Source organism: Podarcis cretensis (assembly GCF_951804945.1).
Source record: "Podarcis cretensis genome assembly, chromosome: 2".
Taxonomy (NCBI): Eukaryota; Metazoa; Chordata; class Lepidosauria; order Squamata; family Lacertidae; genus Podarcis; species Podarcis cretensis.
Window position 1 is genome coordinate 40,621,138 of NC_137171.1, and position 18,309 is coordinate 40,639,446.

At 44.7% G+C, this 18,309-nt stretch overlaps 1 protein-coding gene across 6 annotated transcripts in view; it reads right to left on the reverse strand.

The window, feature by feature from the left end:
• Nucleotides 1–759: 759 nt before the first annotated feature.
• The window catches only part of CDRT4 (CMT1A duplicated region transcript 4), a 35,375-nt gene continuing 17,825 nt past the window's right edge, over nucleotides 760–18,309 (reverse strand). For 5 of the 6 annotated variants that reach the window (XR_013835955.1, XR_013835956.1, XR_013835957.1 and 2 more), the window contains one exon: nucleotides 2,402–2,916. Coding sequence is in view for 1 of the 6 variants with exons in the window: in XM_079966277.1 (XP_079822403.1) it covers nucleotides 2,402–2,916 (515 nt within the window). In the remaining 5 variants the exon portion in view is untranslated. Of the gene's footprint in view, nucleotides 2,917–18,309 lie in introns of all 6 variants that reach the window. The other variant, XM_079966277.1, reaches the window with a different exon arrangement.

Consider the following 18,309-nt stretch of genomic DNA (forward strand, 5'->3'; position numbering starts at 1 on the left):
GGCCGTTTTCGTTTGCCTCTGTATGTGTGTATGTGTAAATCTGACCACGTTGTCATTGGTGTGAGGTTAGTCGATATATCACTTATACAAGGCAGACAGCACCTGGATTCTGTTGGTACACCAACAGGAACACCTGGATTCAATCTACCCAGACATAGCACAACAAAGCCCCTTTAGAGCAGAGCAGGGGCAGAACCGCACCGGATGGGGGTGGGGAGTCAGTGTTTCATGTTATAGTAATCAGTGGGGTCTGCTACTTTTGTACATAGTGTCAGTCAGGAGTGCTGACTTACTTTTTTTGGTCTTTCCTTATTAACCCTTTGCTCACCTTTCACTCTTCATTTAGCATAACCACCAGACACGGTTGGACAACAATGAAAGTGCTTCATTCTGTCTTTCTCTTGGCCGGTGGCAGATCAATCAAAAGCCACCCCCAAAATACTGGGATCTGGGGGTGAGGTGGGGAAAAATTAATAAAATAATAATAATAATTTATTACGGTATTTATACCCCACCCATATAGCTGAGCTTCCCCAGCCACTCTGGGCGGCTCCCAATCGAGTGTTAAAAACAATACAGCGTTAAATATTAAATATTAAAAACTTCCCTAAACAGGGCTGCCTTCAGATATCTTTTAAATAATAATAATTTATTAAAGCGAATGTATACAGACATTATTTAGGAAAGTTAGGAAGATATTTCTCATATAAGAAATGGCAGAAAACAGGAAGAGACTTATTGTGAAGTCTTCCCTTCTTTATCAGGTTTGTCCTTTATTTGTTTTGAAACATTATCTTTATTCAGTTTTGGGAAATGGCAACATGCATTAAACATAGCCAGCTCAAGGGCTGTTATCATAATACAAAGAATGAATTAAGTAACCAGCACACAAGACTGAAAACATCGTCAGTATAAGCGTGGTCATTTCAATTGATTTGGGCACAACCCCTCCCACCCTGCTGTCCTCAGGAGAGTCCATGAAAGAGAAAGAGGAAACTGGGTTATGAGGGAACTGTTGGAAGCACAGCAAATGTTCAGTTTGCAACTTTGTGTGTGTGTGTGTGTGTGGTAAGTGTGACAGCAGACTGATGAAGTGGAGACTCAAGTCAGTTGGAAGTTGGCTGGCAGTGAGGAAGACTGCTGAGATTTGGCCATTTGAGGAACTGGAGGGAAAAGCAGTTCTGGAGGAGTTATTCCTCTGTGTAGACCTGGCCTAAGGAAGACGAACCTCTGTGTTCATTTCCCCTCATGTTATACCCTGTTTTTCACTCAGTAAAGTAACAATGGCTAACAACCGCTACCAGCCACTTTGGCTATATTCCACCTCCACAGTCAGAAGCAGTATGCTGGGAATCGCAAGTGGGCACCAAATGAACAGAATGCTGGACCAGATGGGCCTTGAACTGATCTTATAGGGTTGTTTGTGCATTCTTATTTGCCCTCACAATAAATGTGCAACTCTGCTTATAGCATCTTACATTCATATGCTTAATAACACGTGAACCTTCTCAAAATCAAGGGTGCAGGCAATTGCATGAACTCAGTAAAGGCGGTAGAATTCTATGTACATAATAGGGGCTGTGTCCCTACTTATTTCAGTCACCAACCTCACCAACCCTCTCCCCCTGCCTTTACAGCTCACCCAAAGAATGTCTCAGATCTTGCCATACCTCTGAGGGTCTCCTGGACAACTCTCCTGGGCCACCCATCTGCCTGCATCTCTGTCCTTGGGTTCCCACCTCCTCACCTCACTTGGTTCTCTTGCCTGGGCCTCCTGCTTATCATAGAATGTAGAGTTGGAAGTGACTCCAAGGTTCATCTAGTCCAACTCTACAGTGCAATGCAGGAATATTTTGCCTCATGCGGGGCTTGAACTTATGACCCTATTAAGAGTCTCATGCTCTACTGACTGAGCTATTCCAGCGTTTTTATGTCTCCCTTCTCCAGTTCCCTCCTCCTCCTCACCTCACCTAGGCCTGCATCTCTACCCTCTGGATCGCTCCTCCTCTCCTCACCTGGGTCGCCTACCTGCCCACCAGCTTGCCAAACTGTAGTTTACAGCGCCAACTGTCTGCAGCCAAGCAAACTGCAGTGTGACAATATCCTTAACCATTTTTTATATCAGCGAGATACGTCACTTAGAAATTGTGTCAAACACTTGAAGGCAAAGCATTTCTGGGGCAAGGGTGGGCAGGCAGGAGCTGGCATGATCAGGCACAGACCTGTGGCCCCATAACCTATTGTGCTCAGCCACTTCTGTGAGTGTGTGAAAATCCCTCTAATGTTTGACATCTGGTTTCATATGCTCTCCTTCTGGCCAGTCTTTGCTTCTGCACAAGATATCCCACATAAATGAACCCTCCTGTCTGGATTTCTAAAGAAAACGGCCCAAATATAAATATTAGTTGCCGAAGGATTTTAATGTGGACCAATCCGAGGAGGCTATTTGCATCTTCTTGCCTTTTCTGATACTGGAGGCATCTAGTGGCTTCATTGGTAACACACGGAAAGGGACTCTTTTTTTGGCAAAAATGACAAAGTTACCTGGAGCTGAGGCTCCCTCTGGGAAAAAGCTGCTTATGGGGACCAGGCCACCATCAAAGAATTCCCTGCTAACATAAAGGGGACTAGTTGCTATGCTGAATCGTGACACTGCTGAACTTGGTTCAGCAGCCACACCTACGTCTTGAGACCCGTGGCTGCGCTTCTGCTGGGGGATGTGAGCAAGGCTGTTCTCCCTGCTGCTCAGTCCTTGATAGCTTATCCGAGGTGCTGACAGCAACTTGGAAATCCTTAATTTGTCTTGCTCTGCAAGCTTCTTGACCACAGGAGATGTGTGACTAGTGTAGGCTGGATACTGGATGCGGTGGATCAGATGCGGTGGGATGCCAATATTGCTTGATACCAAAGCCCGATCTAAAACCCAAAAGATAGAGAATATATATTAGTTTTCGGATTTTCGGTTTCAAGGATTTTGATTCCAGAAAACAAATCCTTGCCTATCTATACCGGCTTGTGCATAATGCTAAGCTGTGTTTTGTTTAAGCCATAGTTTGTTTAAGCACAAGTTGTCTCACATATGATTGACCAATCCACATCTTGTTTCTCTAAAGCTTGCTTTGTTTTCTAGCTGTTCTTGCCCTGTGGTCTTTGTAGTTTGATGAGTGCCTTTCTGGAGTGGGATAGTCAAACAAACTATAATTAAAGATGAGTGCTGGATTCACATGTAAAGCTAAGCCATAGCTGAAACAAACCAAGATTTGTATACCAACAACAAACTATGGCTTCTGACTGTGGTTTGTTGACAGTAAACAATCCATAGTTAAGCTGCTGGAAAGGGTTAACATATAGCTCTATGTCATGGTTTAACAAAATATTGTTTAATAAGCCATGGTTTAGCATCATGTGCAGAATAGGTTTCTCCAAGGAAATCCCAAGGAAAGAGAAATTCCCTTTAGCCTAGCCTGCAAACAGGAAGAGGACAGAGAAGTTCACAGAAATAAGACACAAAGTTAAAGAACCACGAAGAAGGTCCTTGGAAATCCTGGAGCACCTTTGTAGTGCTGGATCTAAAAAATAAATAAATCATAAACCAGTAGCTTCTTGACCAAGACATACAAACATTTATTTCAAAAGGCTCTTTCCTAGCCCGCATGACATTGTTTTGTTGGAAGCCCTCAGTAAATAAAACTACTGCTATCATCACACACTGGCAGTTAAGTATCTACAGGGCAAAAATGCTCTCAATTCAAGATCCAGCAATTCGTATTGGGTGCAGTGGTCCATAAAAGGCACACTGCAAGGCCAAGAAAAATTCATGCACCAGTAGCTGCATTTCACAACCTCAAGCTGTGCTTGAATCCACTTTGGCAGACATTGGAGAAAACTGGCGAGGCAGTTTTGTGTTTTGCATGACACCTCACTGTAACAGCCTAACAATTATGCCTGCTGCCTTTGGACTCCTTGACTCAGCTGCTATGAAACTACCACTGTGAAACTACCACTGACATCTTGCTTCACATGGGGTGCAAAACCCTTTTGGATTTCTCTCCGTTGTAAATTGCACATGCACCTTCCCTGAAAGAACATGTGGAAGTGCAACCCCAATGTTCTTGGATGAGCTATTTTGTAGTCCTTTTGTAATTTCTTTTCTCTTTCTTTCCCCTGCATTGGACCTCTCAGAACTGGCTGACAGTCCCACTCTGACTCTGGCAAGAAACCAAATTGGCCCTCATTCACGTTATTGGATCAAAATCTAGAAGGAGCTTTAGTTACAATGCAAAAAGGTGCAGCCATGGTTTTTTGTTTTTGTTTCTTGCACCACCTGACACATTAAGCCACCGAAGCTACACTACACTTAGTGGAAAGAGAACAACAATCCCCTCCAGGTGACTGTGCAAGAGATTCAAATGAGGGAAATAAAATAAAAGGTATTGGCTTACAGTAGGTGAATGGTAAATGCACAAAACAAATGGATGGAGAGAATCGAAAGATGGAAACTGGTGTCTGAGATGGAAATTGGTGTCTGAGCAGAAGATGAGTACTTGAATTCCAGCACAAACCTGGTTCCATTTGATCTAGGATATTCTACTTTGGTCTGATATTTGGGGAATTTCAATTCAGGATAAAACTAAGAAATAAGAATATGAGCTTTCAAATGGGTGAAAGTGGGTAATTTTTACATGACTGAAAAATTCCCCTGTAGATTTGAGTGGGAAGGGATGGGTCAAAATTATCCTATATTCAGTGAGCAGTTCATGGATGTTTAAGAATCACGATTTGACATAAATGACATCCGGGTTGGGGAAACTAAGCCTCATTGGATGTTGTTGGAAGCCAACTCCCGTCACTCCCAGCCAACATGGTCAATGCTAAGGGTGATAGGAGTTTGAGTCCAGAAACATCTGGAGGGCCACAGGTTCCCAACCACTGTATTGCAACATCCACAGAAGCTCATGGAATCTTGTGCTGAGTGAAAGTACCGGTAATAGCCAACCCTCCCCTTGATCTCAAGATGGAGGGCTGCATGTTGAAGTAGAAGAAGCATTTCTGTGTTCTACTCAATCCTTCTGAATGACAGCATTCAAAATGCAGGATCTTCCCCACCTCCTCTCCAGGCAAGAAGGACATGACCATAGAAGGAAACCCAGTGAAGTTGCCAGAGCCTTTCTGCAGAGAACACCTTTCTTCCCCATAACCTGCCTGCATCTTTGATGGCAAAGCATCAGTCAGCTTTTGTACCCATGTGGCTCTGTCATTTCCATATCTCCCCTTCCCTTTCCGGTTGCTTTTCTTTTGCCTCTGCTGATATTTCGCTGAACAAAGTCCCATCCTGCCTTGAGACCTTTAACACTGTGCCTATAAAATCCTAACACTTGGCTAGTTCTCTGCATGCCTTTTCTCTTCTCCATGGTTACCCCAGCCGAGAAACACTTTGTTTTTGTGTCACTTCCATTAGGCTGATTGCGTTTACAGGGGACGGCAGGAAACCATTTGATGGGAATATAAATTCCATGAAACAAAACTCAACAGATAAAAATGTTCCTCTTGGAAGAGTTTTCCCTAGCACTGGGCAGCCTTTGTCAAGGAGTTTGCCACAGAGGAGTCAGCACAAATAGGTCCACTTGTAGCTTTCCTATGACATGCCAAGAGATTTTGTGACCCAACACTGGATAAGGGGGGGGGGGTGTTTCCAGATTCCCCCAACTGAAGAACATTGCTTTTTATGAAAGAGGGCAGGGACATATTACTATAATGCAACTTATCCAGCAGTACATGTTAAAATGGATAATTGCTTCTAGTTCTGACGAGAAACTGGCATGGAGGCAATTTCCACACTCTTCTATTTAAAGACCATTTGCCTGTGGTAGGGAGAAAGAGATGGGAAATAAAGTTAAACCCTGCTGGCTGTAACTCAGCATGTTCTGACAGTGTATAGAATGATTAGCAAAAGCAAACAAGGGGAAATGAAATTATACACTGAAGATGGGAACTTCGCAAATGGGTGGGCTTTTTATTTGAGAAGGGGGCTGCAGAGTTACAATGTCTTTTGCTCTTTCTTGTTTCAAAGCTGTGTGTTTTTAGCCCTTCCTCGCCACACACGCATAAAGGTTGTAGGGCCCCAGAGCTTGTCTCCTATTTATTTTGCCATGTGGTTTCCATATACGCTCACTCTGGGGCCTCCAATTGGAAGGCGCTCCTACCTCACGACACTAGCGAGGGTAGGGAGAGGTGTGGCAAATGCTTTTGTTCGCTTTGTAATGGAGAACCAGACTAATGCAAAACACTTGTCTTGGAGTGGGCATAATAGCTATGTTGTATGCTCAACTGGAGTATGTTGTAGCTCAACTGGTTGCCATCATCATGGTGCTCTTAAATGAGGGAGGGGGAGAGATAAAGCAGTCCACAAAGAGGGGGGGAGTATAATAAAGACTCTGTAAGAAAACAAAAAGTAGGAGTTCATGTTCTCACTAGAATTTGCAAAGGTTCAGATATACAAAGTCAAGCAGTTCAGGGATGCTAGGCTCATTCTCATAGTATTCATGGCTTTCTGTGCCCAGAAATTGTCATCATTGTCAGTTTATGATGTTATTATTGGACTTTTATGACTGGCATGTGCTTTTTGAAATACTGCTTGATGTTTTTGGGGTGGGAGTAGCCACTTTTGCAGGGTTTTTTGTTTTTAGAAATGAGGATAATAAGTTTTAAAAATGCAAATACATACATACAAATATAAATACATACATACTGAAACTCATCTCCAGGGGATGCTGTTGAGGACATAGGCAGGAAAAGATGAAAAGAGGGTTTTTTTAGTAGTCAATGCTACTATAAAAAAAGGTTTTTTTTTAGAAGAAGTTATTTTTTTCTGAAGGGAGATGGAACCTCATTATTAGGATTTCCAGTACATTACTTTGAAAGACATGTGAAAACAAGTTAGGCAATGTTCCAGCTTCCAGATGTCATGATAAGCCCCATTAAATAATACAGAATTATATCTTCTAGTAGAGTTGCATTAAAGTTGTCAAGTATTTTCAGTTTTATAATACTTTCTGTTGTAATTTCAGAACATTAGAATGCACAGAACCCAAGAGGTGCCTCATATTCCATTTTCATTTCAAAATTTTAGATGCTACTACTTACTTTGGAGCCTGCCTTCTTAGGAGTCCTCAGGGCCATTTATTTTCAACCCTTGCTTCTGTTTGCCAGCCCAGACTGAGTACTTGTGTGGTGAAGTTCTCATTCATGTGCTCCCTCATACAAACACAACCAGTGCAATTTGAGCCATTGAGAAGAATCCCTAAAGAGCGTTTGCATTGGAATTTCAGCTTCGGTGTCACTGTAGATTCAGGTCCACAAAAACTAGCATACATTACCAGCAGTCACACATTAAGTGCAGCCTAGAATCCAACTCATGGGAAGGGATTTAGCCAGGCAGAGTCCCCTCCCCCAAGAAAGAAAGAAAGAAAGAAAGAAAGAAAGAAAGAAAGAAAGAAAGAAAGAAAGACAGGCTAGAATGAGGGAGGAATAGGAAGGAAACTGGAGGGAACCAGTGAGCCATCTAAATACAGCTGCTCTGTTCAGGAGGTGGAGTTGCTATAAAACCATATTCAGTGCTACCTCAGTTTTCGAGAGTCTTGGAAGCCAAACGTTTCGGCTTTTGAACACCGAAAACCTGGAAGTAACTGCTTCGATTTTCGAACGCTTTTCGGAAGTCGAATGTGCCACACGGCTTCTGTTTTGAGTTTTCCAGAAGTAAACGCTTTGTTTTTTGAACGTTTAAGAATGGTCTTCCAGAATGGATTACCTTCAAAAACCAAGGTACCACTGTATAGATAGCAGGAGGTAACCGAGAACCAGCCATAGACCTCCTATTACATTTAACTTAAAGAATTTCCCTTTTTTCCTTATGATGTTATTGTCTTATAGATTGGTTTCTCATCCTTTCCTCCCATTTATGCATGCCTGAATCTTGTATCTCTATCTTAGTCAGCTGGTCAGGTTTGTTTGTTTTTTGTAAAAAAGGACAAGACATCTGACACCTTTAACAGCTGTATAGAAGAGGTAGCTTCAGCAGGTGAATAACCCCTTAACACTTGATCATCTATATCTATCTATCTATCTATCTATCTATCTATCTATCTATCTATCTATCGGAAGTCTAATTCCAAAGAACTAGTCCTTAAATTAATCTAGCTAGAAAGCTAGAACAGTTCCTAGAGATGCATTTTCTTGGGAGAAGATGCCATCTCCATCACAATTTTCAATCTTTTTTTTCTTTGAAGACTCCCCACCCCCTTTTTTCCCCCTGCAAAGGAATACACTGAGTTTTGGCTGCCGCTGCTGTACATAGAAACAGCCCCCTGCGCCTCCTGCAATGAGGCTATATTTTCCGTTGTGTTTGTACAATGATCGTGCTCATATTGCAGGAATGACTCGGCTGCCACTGTTGCACTAACAGTAAAATGGCTGGGGTGGAGCAGGGTGGGTGGGGAGTGATTCTGCAAACTCTTAAGGCAAGCCCGGGAATGCATTGAGTAAGAGAGCTGGGAAACTTTTCCTGGACCAGTTTTTTGTTTTTGTTTTAACTGGGAAGGCCTAACCAGGTCAGTGACCCTGGCCTCAATTCCAGTGTTTTCACATATGCCTTTTTCCCCTGTGCGGGTGAGAAAGCTTTGCTATATGAATGGACCCTTCTGCCTGGTGCCGACTGCACCACGCTATGGAGGAGCAAAGTTAAATATGGCCCCTTGGCAGGAAGGCACAGCTCACAGATATTTGGGGGTGGAGGAGAGAGCTTGCTAATGTGAAATGCCAAGGCAACAAATAGTTGACATTAGAATTGCATGCAGGCTGTGGGACTAGGCTATTCCTTTCAGGCGCTCACACAAAGGGCCCCTTTTTTGTCTCGCTGCTAAAGACAAGCAACAGAACGAGAAATACAGAAACGATATTGATAGCTAGGGAAAGGCCTGTGGAATTTCTGGGGAGGGTTTGCTATCCCAAAAGCACAATGGCCTGTGCTTTGAAATGCACAGACCACGTAGGACGCAAAAGGCCACTGGGGTCTCACGTGACCATGGATTTGCCTTCTCCGCCTACCCCCGCCGATTCCCCCTCACCCAGAACTTGGTGAGAGTTCTTGCTGCTCTCCAACGTCTATGGCAACAATCCTGCCACACATTCAGGCAGCCTTACTGAATGCCCTCCAGCATTTCTCCAGTGAAAGTAGGGATGCCCTATTCCATCATCATCATCATCATCATCATTTTATTATTGATACCCCACCCATCTGACTGGGTTGCTCCAGCCACTCTGGGCGGCTTCCAACGTATATAAAAACATAATAAAACATTAAACATAAAAACTCTGCTTCCCCATACAGGGCTGTCTTCAGATGTTTTCTAAAGGTTGTATAGTTACTTAGCTCCTTGGCTTGGAGGTTACATAACTCCATACTTTCCATACATTTCTCTGATTAAATTGGGATGTCTTAAGGAAAAGCGGGACATTTCGGGATCAAATCAGAAACCAAGATGGCTTCTGTAAATCCGGGACTGTCCTTGAAAAATAGGGACATTTGCAGGGTCTGTGACTGTGCACAGCATGGCGGCTCAGATTGCCTTCCACTGATTCATAGAACCAAAGAATCATAGAATTGTAGAGTTGGAAGTGACCGCAAAGGGTCATCCAGTCCCAACCCCCAGCAATGCAGGAATTTCAGCTAAAGCATCCATGGCAGATGACCATCCACAGGCAAGTCTTTAGCATATGCGCCGCCGGGGTGCAAAGATCTGCCCAGTGTCCCGAAATTTAGTTTAGCTCCCCCAATTAACTTTTGCATCACCATTGTGAGCGCTGTCGTTGAGTCTGACAAGCGGCACCATTGTGAATGACAAGCACCACCGCTGGCGCGGTGTGTCTTTGGTAAATGAGCATGCAAACAGTAGGTATACATCTTATACATCTAGTTACAGGTAGGTAGCTGTGTTGGTCTGCCGTAGTTGAAACAAAATAAATAAAAAAAATTCAGTCCAGTAGCACCTTAGAGACCAACTAAATTTGTTATCGGTATGAGCTTTCGTGCGCATACATCTGAAGAAGTGTGCACACACACGAAAGCTGGTACCAATAACAAACTTAGTTGGTCTCTAAGGCGCTACTGGAAGGATTTTATTTTTTTAGTAGGTATACATTTTAGTAATACCTAGGTATATATGTATTTTGTTTTTCTAGCTTGATCAAAATTATTTATTATTTCATGACTGGTAGATAGTTAAGAGCTTAAGCAGCTTCAGTGGTGGGTGCCTGGTGCCCTCCAGAATCCAGCGCCCAGTTGCCCTGCACCCCTTGCACCCCAGGTAAGGATGGCCCTGGCCATCCAACCTCTGCTTAAAAATCTCCAAGGAAGGAGTTGTTCAGAACTGTTGACAGGTGCCAGGCCAGAGAAGCTTAGGTCTGGAGCAACACATGGGGTGTCCAAGTCAGGTTTGCAGACTTCAGGTGTTGCTTCTTTGCTGCAAAGCAGAATCCAGTGAGGGATATTTATAAAAGGAGCAGTTGGAGGAGGTCACATAGTTGTCGAATTGTCTGTGCCTGCCTCCTCCTTCCATTTTGCCCCAACCTATAGTTCCAGACCCATAGTTCTGTCACAGTGAAGCAGCACTGCCCAAAGTTTGGAAATGTAACTTGGATAAATAAAGTGTGGTTCTACTCTAAGGGCCTTCTCTTGGATGATAATAGGTCCACAGTTGTTGCTCATTTTGGGGGGATCCAGATGGTTTCCTTCTGTGGAAGGGATAGAGCATTTTCCAAGGACTTGGGAGGAAATATAGCTCAATGCTTGTGCTGGGTACAGATGAGCACGAAAGCAGCGCAAAGCAGGAAGATGACTTTTTTCTTTTCTTTTCTTTTCAAAAAGGCAGCTAGAAAGGCCTCAGACAGACACCATGCAAAATGCCTCAGCAGTTTAGCATTTAATCTATAGCTAAGGGGGGAAGAGGAAGCATTGCTGCACAGCAAATGAACCATATTAAACGTTGGCAATTTGTGGCACTGCCAGCCAAAGGAACAATCCTAACACCTAAGATTCATCAAGCTAGACCTTACAACTTCATTGTTTCCCTAGCTACTAGGATCCTAAAATGTCCTATTCCCAGAATGTAATCTAAACTGGAATCTAGAAACATATAAGAAATGCTGTGAAAATTGTTTTTTGGTGTTTTTTTTTAAAAGCGTTTTGAAAAATATATTAAATTTGCCATAAGCTCACCATAGCCATCTAGTGTCACATTTGTATAATGCACTTAAAACGTTATATTTGCAGCTGTACAGCTGAGTCCTAAGGTTAGCCAGTAACCAATTACTTGAACTGGAGTGGGGGGGGCACACTGTTCTGATTCATTAGATGCAACTTGTGAACCCTGTACCCAGCGGCGTAGCGTGGGTTGTCAGCACCCGGGGCAAGGCAAGAAATTTGCGCCCCCTAACCTGGGGCAAGGTAAGTAATTTGTGCCCCCTAACCCGGGGCAAGGCAAGTAATTTGCGCCCCTAACCCCTAACCTGCCGCCGCTGCCAGCTTCTTCCTGCTGCCTGGGCTGGTTGGGTGTGGTTCTCTCCCGCGCTCAGCGCTGCGCTGGGCGGCCGCTGCACTGTCCCTCCCCCAGATAGTCCCTCCCTCGCTCTCTCTACGCTCCGCACCGCAACGCACGCCTGGCTACCTCCCCCTCCACACTGGGTGGTGACCCGGCAGCTCGGATCGGATTCGCACAGCCAGCACTGCAGTGAGAGAGAGTGAGTGAGCCAGGTAGGGGCAGAGAGCTGCGAGTGCGAGCGCCCCCCCCCAAATGTTGCGCCCGGTGCGGTTGGCCCCCCCTGCACCCCCCACGCTACGCCCCTGCCTGTACCATGTGCAACTTCAAAATCTGGAATTACACAATATGGGCAGCTGGGTTTAGACCACCAACAAGGAGTTCTGCCCCCTCCCATCTTGTGTAGGAGGAATTGAAGACATCATTTTTAAAGCCCCTTTGAACATTGCCACCATTTCCATGGCAAATACATGCATACTGGGAGATAATATCAGGGTCATTTAAGACAAGGCCATACAATTGAATGGGATGCATGGCACATCACTCTGGCGCCAAGGGAGTTAGCAATGCAGCTTGAGCACGACCCACAGTGGGATTGTAGATAGTGCAAACAATCCTGGGCATTGTGGATAGAGATGAAGGAGGCACATAATAGCATGAACGTATTCCAGGGGGTGGTCTCGTAGCCAGTTGACCACCATCAACACCCTGTGCTTTTTCACCTTTAACACCTGCATGATGCAGACATTTTAAAAGTAAATGTCATTTCCATTTGAGACCTTTGATTACTACAGCTACTAGTCAGAGCAGACAACAAAGGCTGAGCTGCTCTGTGCTTTGATGCTAAAACCAGCCCTGCCAAAGAGCCCCGCCTTTCACAAATCCTCGCCACTTTCAGCAGTGATCTGCCCCTAAAGCATCATTCAACAGCTGTTTTGCTCGTTTCCCCCTGAAGTGGTATTCTGTTGCTGTTGCTGCACAGACACTCCTCCATGCCCATCAGACAGTGAAACCCTGGATATAAGTGACTGCCCAATTTCCAAACAGTCAGAGAAAGAGAGGGAGAGAGGGAGAGGAAGTGCTGTAGCAGCCTGAACAAAGGCCGCCTTTGTGAGCTTGGAGAACAAGCCAGGAAAACACAACACGGCATTAAAAATTACATGCTAGGCTGGCAGGATCGTTCAGAAGGGGATCAACCAATGCAGACGGCGTTTCCCCGGGACTCCAGTGAGACATTCCGGTACCGCCGTTTCAGAGCAGAGCTAAGTCTGAAGACATTTGAGTTCTTCTCAAACTGTTCTAAGAAAAGCGCCGCAAATTCTGGAGCGGACACACGGCTGTCATTCCCGGCTTGCGTGTCCTAATAATACATGCCAGGTTTGAAAAGTCCATGGAATCTGGTTGTCATTAACTCTCTGCTGATGTTATTGAGGAGGAGTGAATGGTGAGCCTGCAAAGGGCACAGGATTGAAAGACCCAACGGTCCTCCTGCTACAAAAATTAGGCGGCTGCTAATTTTATTTGCCCTGAAATTACCCGTGAGCAAATGCCAATTCCATGTGGCGGCAGATATCACTAGGTGGCACTGTTGTGAAACTTGCCTTTTAAGGCTTATTTGACCCAGGAAGTTGACCATGTGCATTGATTTAGGGCGCCGCTGGATGGTGAGTATTGGGATTCAAGAGCATGCCAGAAAACTGAGGTTTGCGCAATTAAAGTGGATTAAAGCGCTATGTTGCCTAGTGCAACAAATCCACTTTTACAAAAGAAACAGATTTCTTGGCAGTTCAGAAAGTGATGGGGAAATGGACAGAAAATGTGGAATAAATGAATGAATCATTCATGGGAATGCATGCCAACAACCCGCAAAAAATTAGGAGGAATGCAAAAGGAATGTTCATCATCGTATAACCTCCTTGCAAGCAAATCACAATGAATGCTCAGTACAGTGGTACCTCAGGTTACAGACGCTTCAGGTTACAAACTCCGCTAACCCATAAATAGTACCTTGGGTTAAGAACTTTGCTTCAGGATGAGAACAGAAATTGCGTGGCGGTGGTGCAATGGCAGTGGGAGGCCCCATTAGCCAAAGTAGTACCTCAGGTTAAGAACAGTTTCAGGTTAAGAACGGACCTCCAGAACGAATTAAGTTCTTAACCCGAGGTACCACTGTAAAGATTCTGTATAATCAAACTGTGTGATCTTTGTGCAAGAAAATCAGGATGAATGCTCACAACCTAGGTTAAAGCCTTTCTTCATTATTGCAGTTTAGATTCCACCTTCATTCAAGGTAGGTAATAACCACCAACCCCATCAGACACCTTTTCTTTTTAAAAAAACTAAATTGGGTATCTGGGCTGCAAAGCCCACTGAGAGACTGATGCATGCTGCAGGACTTGGCCCTTTCCACACTACTGATTTTAAACCTCCAAACTGCCCCTCCCAGCTGCTTACTCCCATGGGCCTTTGCCAGTGATACCCTGGAACCCAAATGCCTTGGCTCCCAAACAAATCGGCTCCCAAACGATCAAAACCTAGAAGTGAGTCTTCTGGTTTTCGAGCTATTTTTGGAAGCTGAACGTCCGACAGGGCTCCTGTGGTTTCCTGCAGCCAATCAGAAGACACGCTTTGGTTTCCGAACGTTTTGGAAGTTGAACAGACTTCCGGAACGGATTCTGTTCAACTTCCAAGGTACAACTGTTGAGTACAAGTTGAGGGGGAAAGAACAGGCACTCATTCAGGTGGATCTGCTACCCCATATCTCCAAAAAAAAAGGCCTGACAGTCCTCAGGTGATTTGAGCTAACTCATGGCTCATTTTTTCTCCCTCTCTCTTGCCTAAAGGTAAAGGTACCTCTAACCGTTAGATCCAGTCGTGGACAACTCTGGGGTTGCGTGCTTATCTCGCTCTACAGGCCAAGGGAGCCAGCGTTTGTCCACAGACAGCTTCCGGGTCATGTGGCCAGCATGACTAAGCCACTTCTAGCAAACCATAGCAGCGCACGGAAACACTGTTTACCTTCCCACCAGAGTGGTACCTATTTATCTACTTACACTTTGACGTGCTTTCAAACTGCTAGGTTGTCAGGAGCTGGAACCGAACAACGGGAGCTCACCCCGTCACGGGGATTCAAACCGCCGACCTTCTGATTGGCAAGCCCTAGGCTCTGTGGTTTAGACCACAGCGCCACCCGTGGCCATTCTCTCTCTCTCTTGCCTACCTCTGCCCATTTCTTCCAAAACGCATCACCTGATGTTTCTATGCAAACACATCCACTACACCCGCCCACAAACTTATCTGTGTGTGCATGTGTCATTCTCCAAGCTGTAATGATGGCTGCGTGCTTCTCAACGCTCAAGAGATGCCTCCACTTATCAGGAGACCATCTCCTAACCTCAGTTAGCTGATACCTTATCAATGGGAGCTCACTATTACAGCCAGCAATATTCCTAACAAAAGCAACGCTCACCCAGCGGCTAATAATAATAGGAATCAAATCCTTATGAAGCCCCCTGAGGATGTAGCAGTGCCTGAGAGTACAATTTTGCTATGTGAAGAAGTACCCTTGGGCTGTAAAAAATCCCTGAAGGTATGATCGGCACTGCAATACCATTTACCGGTACTTGGGCCTAATTCTCAAGGAATGTGCTTCTGAGCAAATGTGATTAGAGGTGTGCTGCACATCACATATGAAACCATGAAATGTAAGACATGCTTGTAAAGAAGGAAGTGGGTGTTGACTTTTCCTAAGCTACTCAGCCACTTGCACAGTACTCAGTTGTTAAAATTTCACACCTCAAGGGGACTATCCTTGGAGCTCTCTAAGCTGATCAACTCAGGACCATTGCAGACTATGCAAAAATGCTACCAAACGACTGAAGTTCTAAAGAAGAAGGCTTAATACATCCCAGATCCTATTTTTCCTGAAATTATTAGGAAAGGAATGGGATGCCAGGTGCCTGGTATCAGGAGGCCAGACTATTTGTTCTCCTAGGACGGCATTTTCTACTCTTGCCTGCTGACCGATTTCCAGCATTGGTTCTCCAGCCTCACTTGATACCTGATTAAATTTTATTATTATATGCTGAGATACCTTCATTGCAGGGGTTTGGACTAGATGACCCATGCGGTCCCTTCAGACTCTACAATTCTATGATTCTATATGAGATCTCACAGATTGCTGCATACACAGTATTTTTTGCTGCTTCCTAGCTAGCCTATAGCCCCCCCCCAATCCCTGACAACATTACATAATGGGATAAAGGTAAAGGTAAAGGTACCCCTGCCCATACGGGCCAGTCTTGACAGACTCTGGGGTTGTGCGCCCATCTCACTTAAGAGGCCAGGGGCCAGCGCTGTCCGGAGACACTTCCAGGTCACGTGGCCAGCGTGACATCGCTGACATGTGCGAGCCAGAGTCGCACACGGAAACGCCGTTTACCTTCCCGCTGGTAAGCGGTCCCTATTTATCTACTTGCACCCGGAGGTGCTTTCGAACTGCTAGGTTGGCAGGCGCTGGGACCGAGCAGCGGGAGCGCACCCCGCCGCAGGGATTCGAACCGCCGACCTTTCGATCAGCAAGCCCTAGGCGCTGAGGCTTTAACCCACAGCGCCACCTGCGTCCCACATAATGGGATAGCAGATACTAAATAACCATTGAAATCACTTTTCCTACTCCAGGGGACAACTTTAAAATCTGGCCCAAATAACGTGTTTGGTGTAAAGAGGTGTGCACACAATAAGGTATATAAGGAGTCACTGGGCTCCTTGTATTTTTAATTTTATTTTTTGCTAAAATGGATTGATAATATGGCTGTATTTTCCAACTGAACTCTCAATGGATCATGCATTCCTGCACCTCCCAACTCAGTATCCATGCATTAAGTCCTTGAATAAACTGAAAGCATATTTCCCTGGTCCCTAGAAAAACAAAAACAAAAGCCAGGGATCACTTCCTCTCCAAAGAAGCCTCAGGCTTATTTCATATCTGCCATCATCTTAAAATAACTGAGCTTTACAAGCAGGACATGATGCCATCCGTGATTGGGCTCATGCTATGCATCACCAATAGGTCACTCTCTGGCTCAGTTACAGTATAAAAGTAGGATTGTGCACCAAACCCCCAACGGCCACTCCAGGACGGGAAACGCAGGTTCATGAGAGGGCAATTTGAAGCTAAAAAGTGGTAGGGGGAGAGTGTGCTTAACCCTTCCTTCATTAGTGTTTCCACTGAAAACTCTCCCTTCAAACTACAATATGCGCGCGCGCGCACACACACACACACACACACACAGCTGCTTTTCACACCAAGAAGCTCCTCCAAATGTACATTTACTCCATTCCAAACCAGAAATGTGGGCCTCCCTGTCTTTTTAATAAAGACAGTTCCATTTTTAAAAAAATTAGTAAGAAGATGCCTGTGAAACCTGCAATTTCTGATGTGAGAAAGGAGAATTTCCCAGAAAGGGAAGGAAACAAACACACAAATAAATGGCTGCACCCTGCGAAATAGTTTCACCGGGCAGCGCTGATCACGCTGGCTCCTCTACTACGAAAGCCCACTGCTGTCTTTGGCGCTCTGCTTGTTTTCACTGTTTAATGAAACAATAATTCTGTTTTAAGCATTGGCAGCTGTCTTATGCACTGAGGTTTTGTGTAAATTTGTTATCCTTCATGGTGAAAACCATATAAATAAATACAGCAGCTTTTCCTTCCTGCCTGGACTCCCCACAAGAACCAGGCTGGTGGCTCTGGGCTCCCCTTCTCTGTCTCTCTCGCTTGCTCGGCTTGATAGCCTCAGACGCCAGCAATCACAACCCTGCCTCCCACGGAGTGAGCAGCCAGCTTTGGTTTAAATCAGCTTCTCCCTGGAACTCGTAATAAACACAGCGCAAAGTTTTGGAGCCATCAATGAATGGGATTGGCCAGGCTGGTCCAGCGTTCCCAGTGTTAATACTGCGGTGGCTTCAGCCCAAAGTCCAGCTTGGCTTGATAAGGTTGTCAAAGCTTCCTGTTTCTGGCTGACTACATTCAAATAGAACCTGCTTACATGAGCTCAAATCCCAACATGTGCTGAATGCTTCAGTGCCTCCTGAAAAACTGTCCCAGCAAAGCTCAACTTGTTTCTTTCAGGTCTGCAAATTGGGAGAGACCGATTGGAACAAGTGGGTCTTTCAGAGGCCCAGATTCAAGAACAGAATAGCCCTTTCAATTCCTTTGACTTTTCCAATTTAAAACCGCCCTCTTCAAATCCTGCCCCAGTGAACCTTGACTAGCTTTGATGGGGGAAATTGCTTAGTTTGAAATGTCTCAAAATTCTAAGTGCCTGGCTCTTTGGATTCTGGAATAATTTAGAAAATATATATATACTGTTTGTTGTTTGTCGGCTAATTCAATTCAAAATTGCCAACAATTTACTAAGCTAGTTGTAAATGATGAATAACAACAACAATAATAAAATTGACTATCAACGTGGCATCAAAGTTCCTGCTTTGATGAGAATTCAAATTTTGCCAAGTGTGAAGAATCTATTGCATTGACTGCTATTCCAATTCATCTTGCCCTTACTTGCCACCCCACTCAAACTGGCACTGTTAGAGAGGCTTGAGGGTTGCCCACCATGACATACAGGGGGAAAGTGTGTGTGTGTGTGTGTGTGTGTGTGTGTGTGTGTGAACATACACAAAAGAATTTGGGGCTGACTACATTATAGTGGTAC